This window comes from Hyposmocoma kahamanoa, unplaced genomic scaffold (assembly GCF_003589595.1).
Source record: "Hyposmocoma kahamanoa isolate Upper Pololo Valley unplaced genomic scaffold, ASM358959v1 230, whole genome shotgun sequence".
Taxonomy (NCBI): Eukaryota; Metazoa; Arthropoda; class Insecta; order Lepidoptera; family Cosmopterigidae; genus Hyposmocoma; species Hyposmocoma kahamanoa.
The window spans coordinates 2,123,148-2,135,076 of NW_020653749.1; the positions used below are offsets into that span (position 1 = coordinate 2,123,148).

At 36.2% G+C, this 11,929-nt stretch overlaps 2 protein-coding genes across 2 annotated transcripts in view; one reads left to right on the forward strand and one right to left on the reverse strand.

The window, feature by feature from the left end:
- Positions 1-1,038: 1,038 nt before the first annotated feature.
- On the reverse strand, positions 1,039-5,616 carry LOC113228394 (serine/arginine repetitive matrix protein 5-like). Its single transcript, XM_026461671.1, has 3 exons — positions 5,579-5,616; positions 2,814-2,845; positions 1,039-1,728 (listed from the first exon to the last, which is right to left on the reverse strand). The coding sequence occupies exons 1-3, from the start codon at positions 5,592-5,594 to the stop codon at positions 1,054-1,056; spliced, it is 723 nt and encodes a 240-aa protein (XP_026317456.1). The 5' UTR covers positions 5,595-5,616; the 3' UTR covers positions 1,039-1,053.
- A 4,607-nt stretch (positions 5,617-10,223) lies between these two features.
- The window catches only part of LOC113228389 (syntaxin-17), a 3,283-nt gene continuing 1,577 nt past the window's right edge, over positions 10,224-11,929 (forward strand). The window contains exon 1 of the mRNA XM_026461666.1: positions 10,224-10,440. Within this exon, the coding sequence (XP_026317451.1) occupies positions 10,321-10,440 (120 nt within the window). The 5' untranslated portion in view covers positions 10,224-10,320. The remainder of the gene's footprint in view (positions 10,441-11,929) is intronic.

Below are 11,929 nucleotides of genomic sequence, written 5' to 3' on the forward strand. Positions count from 1 at the left end.
AATTTCCTACCAGTTACCATTTTTCTTAAAAGTTCTGAATAAGTAGATACGGACATCCGAATAAAATTAAAGAACTTGTCCTCTTGTTTTTTTAACACATTAATAAGAACAACGAATAATCCGTAACGATTTCTTTCCGGAATCAGAGGATGCACCCTGAATCTTTTAGACTTCTTCTTTTAATTCTTCGATGAAGTAAGTATAACGCGATAGCTCGTTTTTAATGTGAGTCCATGGCGACGTGGAGACTTAACTGACGATCTCGATCGATCGTAAATAACCGCGCGCCTTGCGATCCTCTCCCGCCAAGTTTGCGGGTCGTTCCGCAACCGCGGCGGCTACGTGACCGCACAAACCTGCGGTGTCGTGAGTGTTGAAATAAAACAGCTGTCCCGCAACCGCAGCGGGCGCGGGTCAAAACCGCTTCGTGAGTTCTGTCTCTAAGACCTAAAACCCGCACTTCACACGAGACCTGTGTTCAATAGTTGAGACGTTTACGCATTCATTATAATGATTTTTTATTATTGAATATCATGACTTTTTAATAAGCACAATTCTCAAATTTTTTCTTCTTTTTTCAATTCATAATATTTTTTGTGAAAATACGGCAATAGTTATTGTTATTGATACAAACATCGAACCAACACAAAAAAAATTCCTGCGATTCGCCTGAACTCGAACCAGTTACTTTTTCGCCAAACCGGGACTATCGCTCTACCAGAGCTATGGAACGAGTTAGCAGATCTCACGAATTCTCTACGTGCTTGCTGCAGACCGGTAAAGTCATCTGTGAGAAACTTACGAAAGGTGTTCTTCACTCAGCCAAAAATGAATGAACATTTAAAAACTCCTCAAAGCTCACGAATTTGATGATCTTAAGTATTTAAACCGCTACTTTATGACGTCACACTTATTGGACTTTTTGAAAACTCTAACCTTTCCAAGAAATTCACAAATGTCCAATTTCATAATCAATTAATTTTGCGCAATCGAGTCAAAACGAAAGTTAATTACATTATTGTCCAATGGTAAAGTGTTTTGTCATTGCCACAACTAATGCGGCAGAAACGTGCGATACTCACTAGAAGGAGACCTGGATCCGTCGCGGGCAAAAGGGGCGTCACCCGCGCCCTCCACGTCTGCAGTGTTGGGCGGAGGCGACTTGCTCTGCGAGTTGCTGTGCGATCTGCTGCGCGACTTCGCAGGGGATTTCGACGAGTTGTGCGGTGAACCGCTGCGCGATCGCGAGTGGGATTTGGCGGGAGACTTGGAGGAATTGTGCGGTGAACCGCTGCGAGATCGCGAGCGCGACTTCGCCGGTGAACCGCTACGCGACCGTGAGCAAGACTTGGCAGGGGATTTGGAGTCGTGCGGCGACCCGCTACGCGAACGCGACCGCGAGCGGGACTTGGGCGGGGAAACGCTGCGGGACTTGGGCGGGGAATCGCTGCGGGACTTGGGCGGGGAACCGCTGCGGGACTTGGGCGGGGAACCGCTGCGGGACCGAGAACCGGAGCGGGAGCGGGAGTGGGCGGGCGAACCGCTGCCGGACCGGGATCGGGAGCGGGAGCGGGACTTGGCCGGCGAGCCGCTGCGCGAACGACTGCGGCTGGCAGAGCGCGACTTGGCCGGCGACGAGCCACGCGACGCTGAGCTCGACTTGGAACGCGACCGCGATCTCGAGCTGCGCTTCGACCCGTCGTGGGACATTTTCGAGTCAGACTCCGCCTGTCGAGTGGTATAGTTTTAAATTAAATTAAATCAATGTTAATATTAACCTGACCTGTCTGACCGCTGTAAAATAAAATGCGGTGTAAGACAGGGTGGTCTGACCTCTCCTACCCTGTTCAACGTATTAATGATAGAATCGAGGAGCTGAACAGTGCCAGTGTAAGGCTGAGATTTGGTCAATCAAAGGTATGAAGAAGTTAATCTCGATATGTGAACAATACACCCAAGCTCATAAACTGAAAAGGTGGTTCAGAACGGGAAAATGTCCAAATGTAATACCACCTGTGTATTTAACAGATTACACTGTTAGGTTAGGTGAATTTCAAATACCTTTGCCACATTCTATCATATTACAGAAAAAATATTGGGGATTTGGATAAACAATGTCGTGCTCTCTCTATGACCAGTAACATAATGTCAAGAAGGTTTAGAAAATGTTCTTGAGATGTTAGAATACTCCTTTTGAATGCCTGAAGGTGTTTCTCTACTTGTCAACTTTGGATAAACAACACAAAGGCGTCACACGATACCTTACGTTTTCATTTCAATAACATTTCAAGACATTTAACGGGCCCGGGGCGACATTGATACTGTAGTGCTTTAAGCATTCAAGCACATATTGACGCGTTCTGCGCCATAGTGAGACGTCGACAAACTGCCATGTAGGTAGAGCACGACTCGACAAACTTATTTTATTTTGTTCAATGTACATTTCATTTTTACAATCAAAGTTTAAAAAAGACAACTATTAAAGGAGCTTGTCAATGCTTTTTATTTAGTGAGATGTGTGAATGTATATTAATGAGAAACGTGTACAAATGTTTATAATTACGAAGAGCAATCCCTAGAATTTCTTACTCCTTCTTCCCGGGGAAATCTACCTTACAAATAAGTTGTACATTTAATATAATCAATAGGACAATTTCAAAGATAACTTGTTTACCTATGAAATAAACACATGTTTAAGTTTGATTTCATTATCTTGGTTCAGACTTATTGATTTATAGTGCTTTGGAAGGTCATAAGTACAATTTGAATGTTATTATATGGTCAACTTTGAAGAAATAAAGACATGTACTCACCGAGGCAGAGCGTGAGCGCGAGTTCCGCCCACCTGCACAACATACAAACACATGAGTTCCATGATCATTCCTGAATCTTACCACTAAATGGTACCTCCAAAAAGTAGCTGTTGTCTTACATTAAACATGAAACAGATAGTGATTTCCAGCGTGTACTTAGGCCGGATAGGCGGATATCTGATTAGTGAATGATAGGACTTACACATTGACAATTTGATCTGTTGTGGTCACTTGGTTTTTATAAAAATGATTAATTTATTCAATAATACAAACAAATGCAGTCATGGCCGAAAGTATTGAGCGCCCTAAAAATCCCGAACGTGCACAATAGCATTGCAGAAAACAGGTCGTATTGTTAAGGATTATTTTATCAGCACCTATAAAGCTTTTGAAAACAGTGACCCCCACGCCGCAACTAGCAATAAAACACCTGGTGCCATAAAGTCATTTCACCATTTTTGTATTTGTTTCTCAGTTCACTACTATTGTTACACGTCCAGTGATCTAGTGCTATTGACCAATTCGCTGCTTTTGGATCTCATAATAACAGACACAGAACGGAGCGCAAACGCATCACCACATATCGTGAATACCGAAAGTTAATGAGAGAGTCATTAATAAAGTCTGAAAAAATTTTCTTCAGACCTCGCTGCTGATTTCTCAGTCGAAATTAAAAGATCTATTTCTGCTCACACTACTCGAAGAAGAAGACTTCAGAAAGTGGGCCTGAAAGGCTAAAGCCAGGAAGAAACCAAGGCTCTCGTAAAACAATAAAAAGGTTCGATTTGAATGGACCTTCAAATATTAAAGTTTCACTGAAGAAGATTGGTCAAATATTGTGTGGTGAGAGGAGTCAAACTTTGAGGGGAGTTAAACAATTTCACGTTCGAAAGATATTAAACAATATGATTTGAAAATAAAATTCAATGACAAAAATATTTTATATTTCCGAAGTCTATTTCTTTTTCAATTTCAGATTTTTGGTACAGCTGGGGTCGATTCAGAAACTTAGATAACTCAGTTCTCAACTGATTTCTTTTCATTTTTATTTAAAACACCTGAATCAAAGGTCAAACTGTCGTATTCTACTAACTGACATTACAAAATTTTGTGTTCCTAGAAATACTGGCAACCCTCTCGATTAGCTCTGGCCAGCTCGACGCGACGGGCAAGCGGGGCAATTAATTTAATTGTTAAATGGTAGTGTCTACATATTAAGCAATGATGACAAATATAAAGATAAATATAAGTACTCATAACCAATATGATACCTAAGATAATTTACATTGAGTACCTTAAAAGAAAACCAAATTAGTATAGAAAAACTTGAATGGAAGCATATTATTATCCAACATTATGTTTTAAGTGAAACTGTCATAATACGACAAAAATAAGAAAAATAATTAATCTGGGCGCAAGGGGTGCAATATCCAGTGTAAATGTTAATCTACAGAGGGATTAGTGCATCCTCAAATGGAGAGAGATTTACTGCATTGATATGAAGCAGTTAACATGGTTCGAAAGGTTGGCATTTAATTAAACATAATTATAAATAAACATAGAATCGTAAACTAAGAAACCTCTACAAAGGTAGTTGTCTGTGAGTGGGCGACATAAGCCCCTAATCAAATTATTGCATTATTACCAAAAAGAACCTGCCGTAATTAAAGCAAAGGGTGCACTTACGAAATGTTAATTTTTATTTAATAAATAGTAATATTGACAGGTGTAAATTGTTTCAAATTATTTTATTTTCATATTCCGCAAAAAACTGTAAGCTCGGTCAAAAGTAACGAGCACCCATGGGTACTCATTAGTTTTGGCTGAGGCTGTACATAATAGTAAAATTTTAGCAGTGAAAAAACAAATTGCCAGCTTGACAACATTTTAATATCAGTGCTCTTTGTTGTGCCAAATGCAATTTCTCACAGTGGAAAAGAAAAAAAGCAATTACATCATTACCCTCCACCTGGTTTGGTCAGAATGTCATTTTGTACTACTCAACATTCTTTGGCTATATTAAAATTTCTAATTGTTTTAAGTATATAATCCTAGCAATTGATATGCCCTTTATTATTTTGATTCAATTTGATTTCATTAATTTGTTTGTGATCCAACTAATTCTAAGGCTTTCTAAAAAATTCATTTTATTATTATTATTATTTCTACTTACACGCTTCATTATATTATATTTGAAGTCAGTTCAAAACCTTTTATTTGGTCATCTAACAACAACAAGTAGTACTTCAAATTTAACAAACTTTGTAAGCATTTAGAAAAACTGTCCTCTGAAGCTAGTCTCGTTTATGAAATATATAAAACCAACTTTTTTTTTCTTTTTTATAATATCAAGTGATAGTAAAAACCGTCACCATATTTATATTTCAAAGACTGTACAAGACAATGAATTTCTGTTATAACATGTCTGGTCAACACATAGTATCCTATTGCATTGTAAGCACTGCAGTGTATGCCATCGAAACAACTATATATATTATAATATATTTTATATATATACATATTATTCTACAAAAGAAATATTTTTCGTAGATATGGTATCTGTGCACCAAATACGCTAGCTACATACCAAAAATTACACAATAGGTATTGTCAAACGCACTTCTCATTTATAGCAAACATATACATTCAGTTAACGCCAGAAGGACTTATCATAAAATACTACAACGTTTGTAACGGGTTCAATTTCGTTACATAGGCGCAGCCTTCCAGTGAGCGATGTTGAGGTTATAGAGACCATAACATACCCGTGTCGACATCCATTGCAGCCGGTTTGTCGTTTACTGCTACGCAATTGATTCCTTTTCACTAATTTCAAGACGAATACATAATCACTTGTATAAAATCGACAAAGCGAAGCAACAAAAGTATTTTTAAATAACTAGATTTACAATTTTGTTAAAACATACGATTCTCGATTAACCCAACAGTGAATGAATGAATTAAAAAAACATCAAATCAATTTTACAGAGGAAGATGACTTATGTGTTCATTCATTCATTCACTTTCATTCTTTATTGGGTCGTTTTCAGATATCCTCCAAAAATGTGTCCCTTCCAATAACTTTTATGTTATATTACCTTGTTATTACATAAATACCTTAGAATAGTAATTAATGCTAAGCATTATTTATTTAATATGATTGCTCGCTTACTTAGTCTGTGTTACACATAAAAAGACTACGAAACTGGAAGGGTCAAACCTCGTAACTTAGATTTTCAACTAAGATTTAATGACAAAATTGTAAACACAGACGCAGAAGTTGCTAAAATATTTGAAATTTTTTTTACTGACATTCCAATTTTGACTACTAAGTCGTTAAATTCATCTCCCACCGCCGCTGAATCCTTACTAAAAGAAAATAATGCAGTTAGTATCACTAATTTAAGGTTCCGTCATGTATTTCCAAACGATATTGTTAAAGCCTTGAAGTCTATAAACATAAAAAATACTGCTGATCTTGATGGTCTTTCAGTCAGAGTAATTAGTTCTATAGTTGATTGTATTGCGCCTTATTTAGCCTGTGTCTTTAATAAATGTGTTGATGATGGTGTCTTTCCTGACCTCATGAAGCAAAGTAAAGTTATTCCACTTTTCAAATCTGGTAGTATTTCTGACTCCACCAATTTCAGACCTATATCAATACTACCAACTCTCAGTAAAATATTTGAAAAAATTATTCTAAATCAGATGTGTGCATATTTTTATAGTAATAACTTAATGTCTCCTAAACAATTTGGTTTCACTCGGGGTCGCTCTACAACCAATGCTGGTGTCGAGTTGATTAATCATATATTTGATGCATGGGAAGTCTCACATGACGCTATTGGTGTATTCTGTGACCTTTCCAAAGCTTTTGATTGTGTGCACCATGATACACTGGTCAGGAAACTTCGCCATTATGGTGTGGCGGGACGTGATCTCGACCTTCTAAAATCGTATTTGCGTGGTAGGGTACAGAGGGTCGATGTTAATGGTACGAGATCGTCAGGATCTGCAATTAGCATGGGTGTCCCTCAAGGTTCAATTCTAGGCCCATTTTTATTTTTAGTTTATATTAATGACTTACCTAGCCTTATGGAGGGTATAAAACATGAGATAGTATTGTTTGCTGATGATACTTCCTTATTATTTAAAGTTAAAAGGCACCAATGTTCCTATGACGATGTGAACAATGCTATATCTAAAGTAGTTGATTGGTTTGCTGTTAATAACCTACTTCTTAATGAGAAAAAAACAAATTGTGTGAAATTTACATTACCCAATGTTAGAGAGACGGTTACAAACATTGTAGTTAGAAACGAAAAATTGAATCTTGTGGATACAGTTGTATTTCTAGGTATAACGTTAGATGCTAAATTGCAATGGGGTCCCCATATAAGTAAGTTATCAAAACGGCTCGGCTTTGCAGTGTACGGGATTAAAAAAATAAGGAAACTTTCAGACGTCGAAACCGCTAGATTGGTTTACTTCAGCTACTTTCACAGTCTAATGACATACGGCATTTTGCTTTGGGGTAATGCCGCTGATATCAATAGAATCTTTGTCCTGCAGAAACATGCAGTTAGGGCAATTTACAATCTGGGCCCCAAAGTATCTTTGAGAGATAAGTTTAAGGAAATTAACATTAATTAAATTTTTATTGAATTGATATTCAATTATTTTTGTGAAATTACTCCACTAGTTTGTTATAATTATTAATACAGGACTGGTAGCTGTAAAGGTACCTAACTGGGTGATAAATCTGTCAAAGATTTCTCATAGATGGCGCTACGACTAAAAAGTCGTTGAAAAACCAAGTACAAAGACACGACGCAAGCACATAGAGAAATTCGTGAGGTCCGTTGGTTCGTTCCGTGGCTTAGTTGGTATAGCGTCTGGCACGGTATGCAAGAAGACGTCGGTTCGAATCCGACCGGGTCGAAGGAATTTTTTCTGAGTGTTCGATCTTTGTATTAATAATTATGAAATTAACATTCTTCAGCCTCACAGTACATTTATGAAAATGTAATTTATGTTAAAAGGAATAGTAATTTATTTATGAAAAATAGTGACAGACATAACATTAATACGAGGAATAGAAATAAACTAGCTTTTCTTGATAGTCGTCTTCACAAAGTCAAAAAATCATTTAAGGGGCAATGTATACGCTTCTATAACAAGATTCCGGTTGATATACAAAATTTGCCTTTCACGAGGTTTAAAACAAAAACTTTATCATTCTTCTCAGGGGAATCTGCCTTAGGAATGAGCGGTAGAGTGTAACTATTGTGACGATTTCAAGTGTAATAATGCTTACCTATGAAATAAAGATTATTTTGAATTTGAATTTGAACTACTTTACTACGTCACAGTAGGTAATAAATGAAAAAAGTGGGCAATTTCTCATTCATGGGAGCCGGTTCCACGTCGCCCTAATTTTAAGAAAAGAAGAAAAAAAATTAGGCACTCGAGGAAATCGCAATATTTCCCGTCGAGGATAAACTCTAATAACTTACACGTCGAATATATACCGTAACTTTCCAATTTATTATAAACAAACACGTTTTCTTAGGAATACAAAATGTATTTCAATTTTTCTTATCATTAGTGTCAATTCAACTAAAAGCCTCTTAATAACAAAAGTTCATACCGCATCACCTTCACCCTTCGCACACATGAGAAGGGGCTCCTTTCGGATTGGAATGTACACAGTGAAGTAACCTGTGCATCTCCGTTTTAGCAAAAAATCGACTTAAATACCAATTTCAGCGCTAGTGACTAAATCGTTCTCATTCATGTAAAGCAATCTATCTAAATAAGTATTAAGTAATAGTTTCATAAACTTTTAAACATCAATTAGACAAAGGGAATTTTAAAATCCATGCACTTTTACAACGGTCCAGCATATTTTACACGCTTGACAATTAAAAATATATCCAAATATCATTATTGTCGCTCTCATTCTTGTCTACTTTTAAATCTAATAAGTGCTTTAAGCCAAACATTTACTTAAAATATAACAATCAGATGGTGATAGTGGTGGTGACGATGATGATAATGGTGATGATGACGATGATGATTGTAGTGATGATGACGATGATTGTGGTGATGATGATGTGAATGGTAATGATGCTGATGTTAATGGTGATTATGATGATGTTGATGGTGGTGATGATGATATATTGATGTACAACAAAGTTTATATGACATTAACAAAATACTTTTTCAGATTTATTTATTAATTACATATAGATAGGTCTTACAAGGATGAGAAGGATTTTGATACAAAAAGTTATATTAAAATATTTGCTACATGTTAAATGTTGTTAAATGTTCTTTTGTGAACAATAAAATGTGTGTTGTAATAATAATTTCTTATTACTGTGCCGTCTTTCTCATTTATGTTTATGAGATAATCATTCGTATTGCTGCAATCTCATTCGTGTGACCTAAAATATCGTTTTTTGTTGTATTTATATAAATTTTGTAATATTTCTGTGATTTTGTAATGACATTGCTTGAACTTACTTGTAGGTTTAAGACTTTAAAACCAAAAGAAAGAAGGGTTTTACAAAATCACTCAAAAAGTGCCATTGAAATTCGGCAAGTGAAATTCACCCTATTATAGTTGTCAACCTCTAGAATAGGGACCTACATTTTTTTGCATCCTCTAAGGTCCTAAGATTATACTCTCTATATTTGGTCCTAATCATATGGGTTAGGCAAGACGTGTTGGGTCATGGAAAAATTTCCGTTTTGAAAAATTTTAATTATTCACAAAAATAAATATTATTCCATGATTATTCCGGATATTTTTCCTCAATTCCACATTTGACGTTGACATCTGTCAAAAGTTACTGAACGAAAACTATGGAGCCAAAGGGTTTTTTTTTCACTGTATTGAAATAATTTTAAGGGTCGTATTTCAGAACTCTACTCAATGCTCAAGTCAAGATTTGAGCAGACTTGAGTATGATTTCAAGCACTGGAAATACGACCCTAATGGGAAGGACTTGAGTATGATTTCGAGTGCTTTAAACCATACTCAAATCCTGACTTGAGCAATGAGTAGAGTTCTAGAATACGAAGGGTCGTTTTTCACTAAATGGCTTAGAACGTAAAACGTGATGTGAGCCTTCGAAGTTATATTTTTCCAAGTTTTTGACAAATTTTCCGGAAAAATAACGACATCGGCTAAATCGTCGCTGACACACGACGATGATCATTGGAGTTTCTTTATTATTAATAATTGTAACTTGTTTAGGGTGATGCTGATGGCTCTAAAATGGAATAAAAAAAATTCCGAACGAAAAGTATGTTGTCAAAAGGGTAAAGAAAAAGACCCACGAATTGAAGATTTGGTTTGAAGGATTTATTCCGATGCCGTGAAACTATTTAAAAAAAAGACCCAGATGATTGTCAAAACAAAAGTGGCAAATATTTTTTAAATGTTACCGAAACCAATAGTTTTACCTTCTTTGCCATCTAATTAAACTTAGTGTACATCATGGATGAGGATAACAAATTACCTTTGAAGCGAGTGGAACTTTCATTGACGAAATTCAATGAAGTTGCTATTCCGCACCATTTGGATCTGCTGCGACAACACAAAGCCAACATAATCAAGGTAATACATAAATGTGCTTTAGTTGGTAGGTGAGCAGTTTATTAGCTTCTGATGAAAGGAATTAATTGTACTAGATTTGTGAATCGTGCGCGTGACGTCACAAAGGAAACTATTAATATTTTTGTGCGGGTTTTGAGCGCGTAACATTTGCGTAGTATTGCAACAGTACAACAAAGCTTTTTTGGCAGGTTCACAGTGCCATAAGGGTGGTACTGTGAACCTGCCAAAAAACTTTGTTGTAACAGTTGTTTTGTGCTTGCCATAATCCAGAATTCACCAAACTTTAATTTTATTTATTTATAGCCTTTATTGCTGATAACTTACATACTAACTTATCTAACACAGAAATATTGTATGACATTGTACTTATTATAAATTACACAAATTTTTTGACTCTGCACTTTCAGCTTGTCCCAAGGTATAGGCCTCTTCCAGAGATTTCCATTTCTCCCTATCTTTTCCCGTTTGCCTTCATGCTCCTCCAACAAGGTATTTAAAATCATCTTCTGATCTAAAGTATGGTCTCCCTATCTTTCTTTTTCCCCTCTCCCTTTGGGTACCATTCAGCAATATCCACTTATCAATTTTTTCTCTTATCATTTGTTCAACCTGTTCAATGCCATTTTTGCTATTTGTTATGTGTGACTTTTTCAGTCTTTGATTTGTTTTTAATTGTAGATAGTTTTACTTTATCTTTCAATTTTATGTTGAGCACACTTCTTTCCCTACTATTCTGACTAAGATTGAGTTTTTTGTAATGTTTTTTAGTAAGCGACCATGACTGGCATCCATATGTGGTCAGCAGTACAATGCACATATTTATTACTTTGAATTTGTATTTTGTATCAATTTTTTACCAAACTTACATAGTATTTTTTAATCAAATTAGTATCAGCATGCTACAATGGTCGTTTTGATGTTTCTCTGCTCATCAAATTTTGTATTAATTCATAAATATGTTAAAGGAGCTAATTGCTGTACATTGTTGCCAATAGTGACATGCAGTTATGGACTGTATAATTTCAAGACACAGCTTGGAGTTTGTTTTTCAAAACTCAAATTTAAAAAAAAATGAAATCTTATATGGTCATCACTTATGGGATCGCAGGCCAGCACGACTTCTACCTCCGGCAAACTCGCGTCAAAGCTAATGCAAATAAAGCATTTTCGTAAACATTTTCATTTTTGTTTTATTAAACCTTTTTAGTCAGCTACCCCTTGCAACAATAGTGACAAATACAAAAACTTATACACGTGACTCACATTTCATTATATTTAAAGAGCCATTATGTTAAACACACGTCCGTGGTAAACGCTATGCCATCTTCATAATGATCGGTTCGGATAAGGATCGGTTGTAGTTTCTATTTTAAAAAGATGTATTCTCCAAATGGAACTCCCTTCCGGCACATGTCTTCCCTCCCTCTTATGATATGGGGTCCTTCAAACGAGGCGTGAAGAGGCATATTGTAGGCAGGCAGGGTGGAGG

Coding starts and splice junctions, on each gene's coding strand:
- LOC113228394 (XM_026461671.1), bottom strand. Junction 1,729..2,813: donor CGCGCTCACGCTCTGCCTCG/GTGAGTACATGT, acceptor ACCACTCGACAG/GCGGAGTCTGACTCGAAAAT.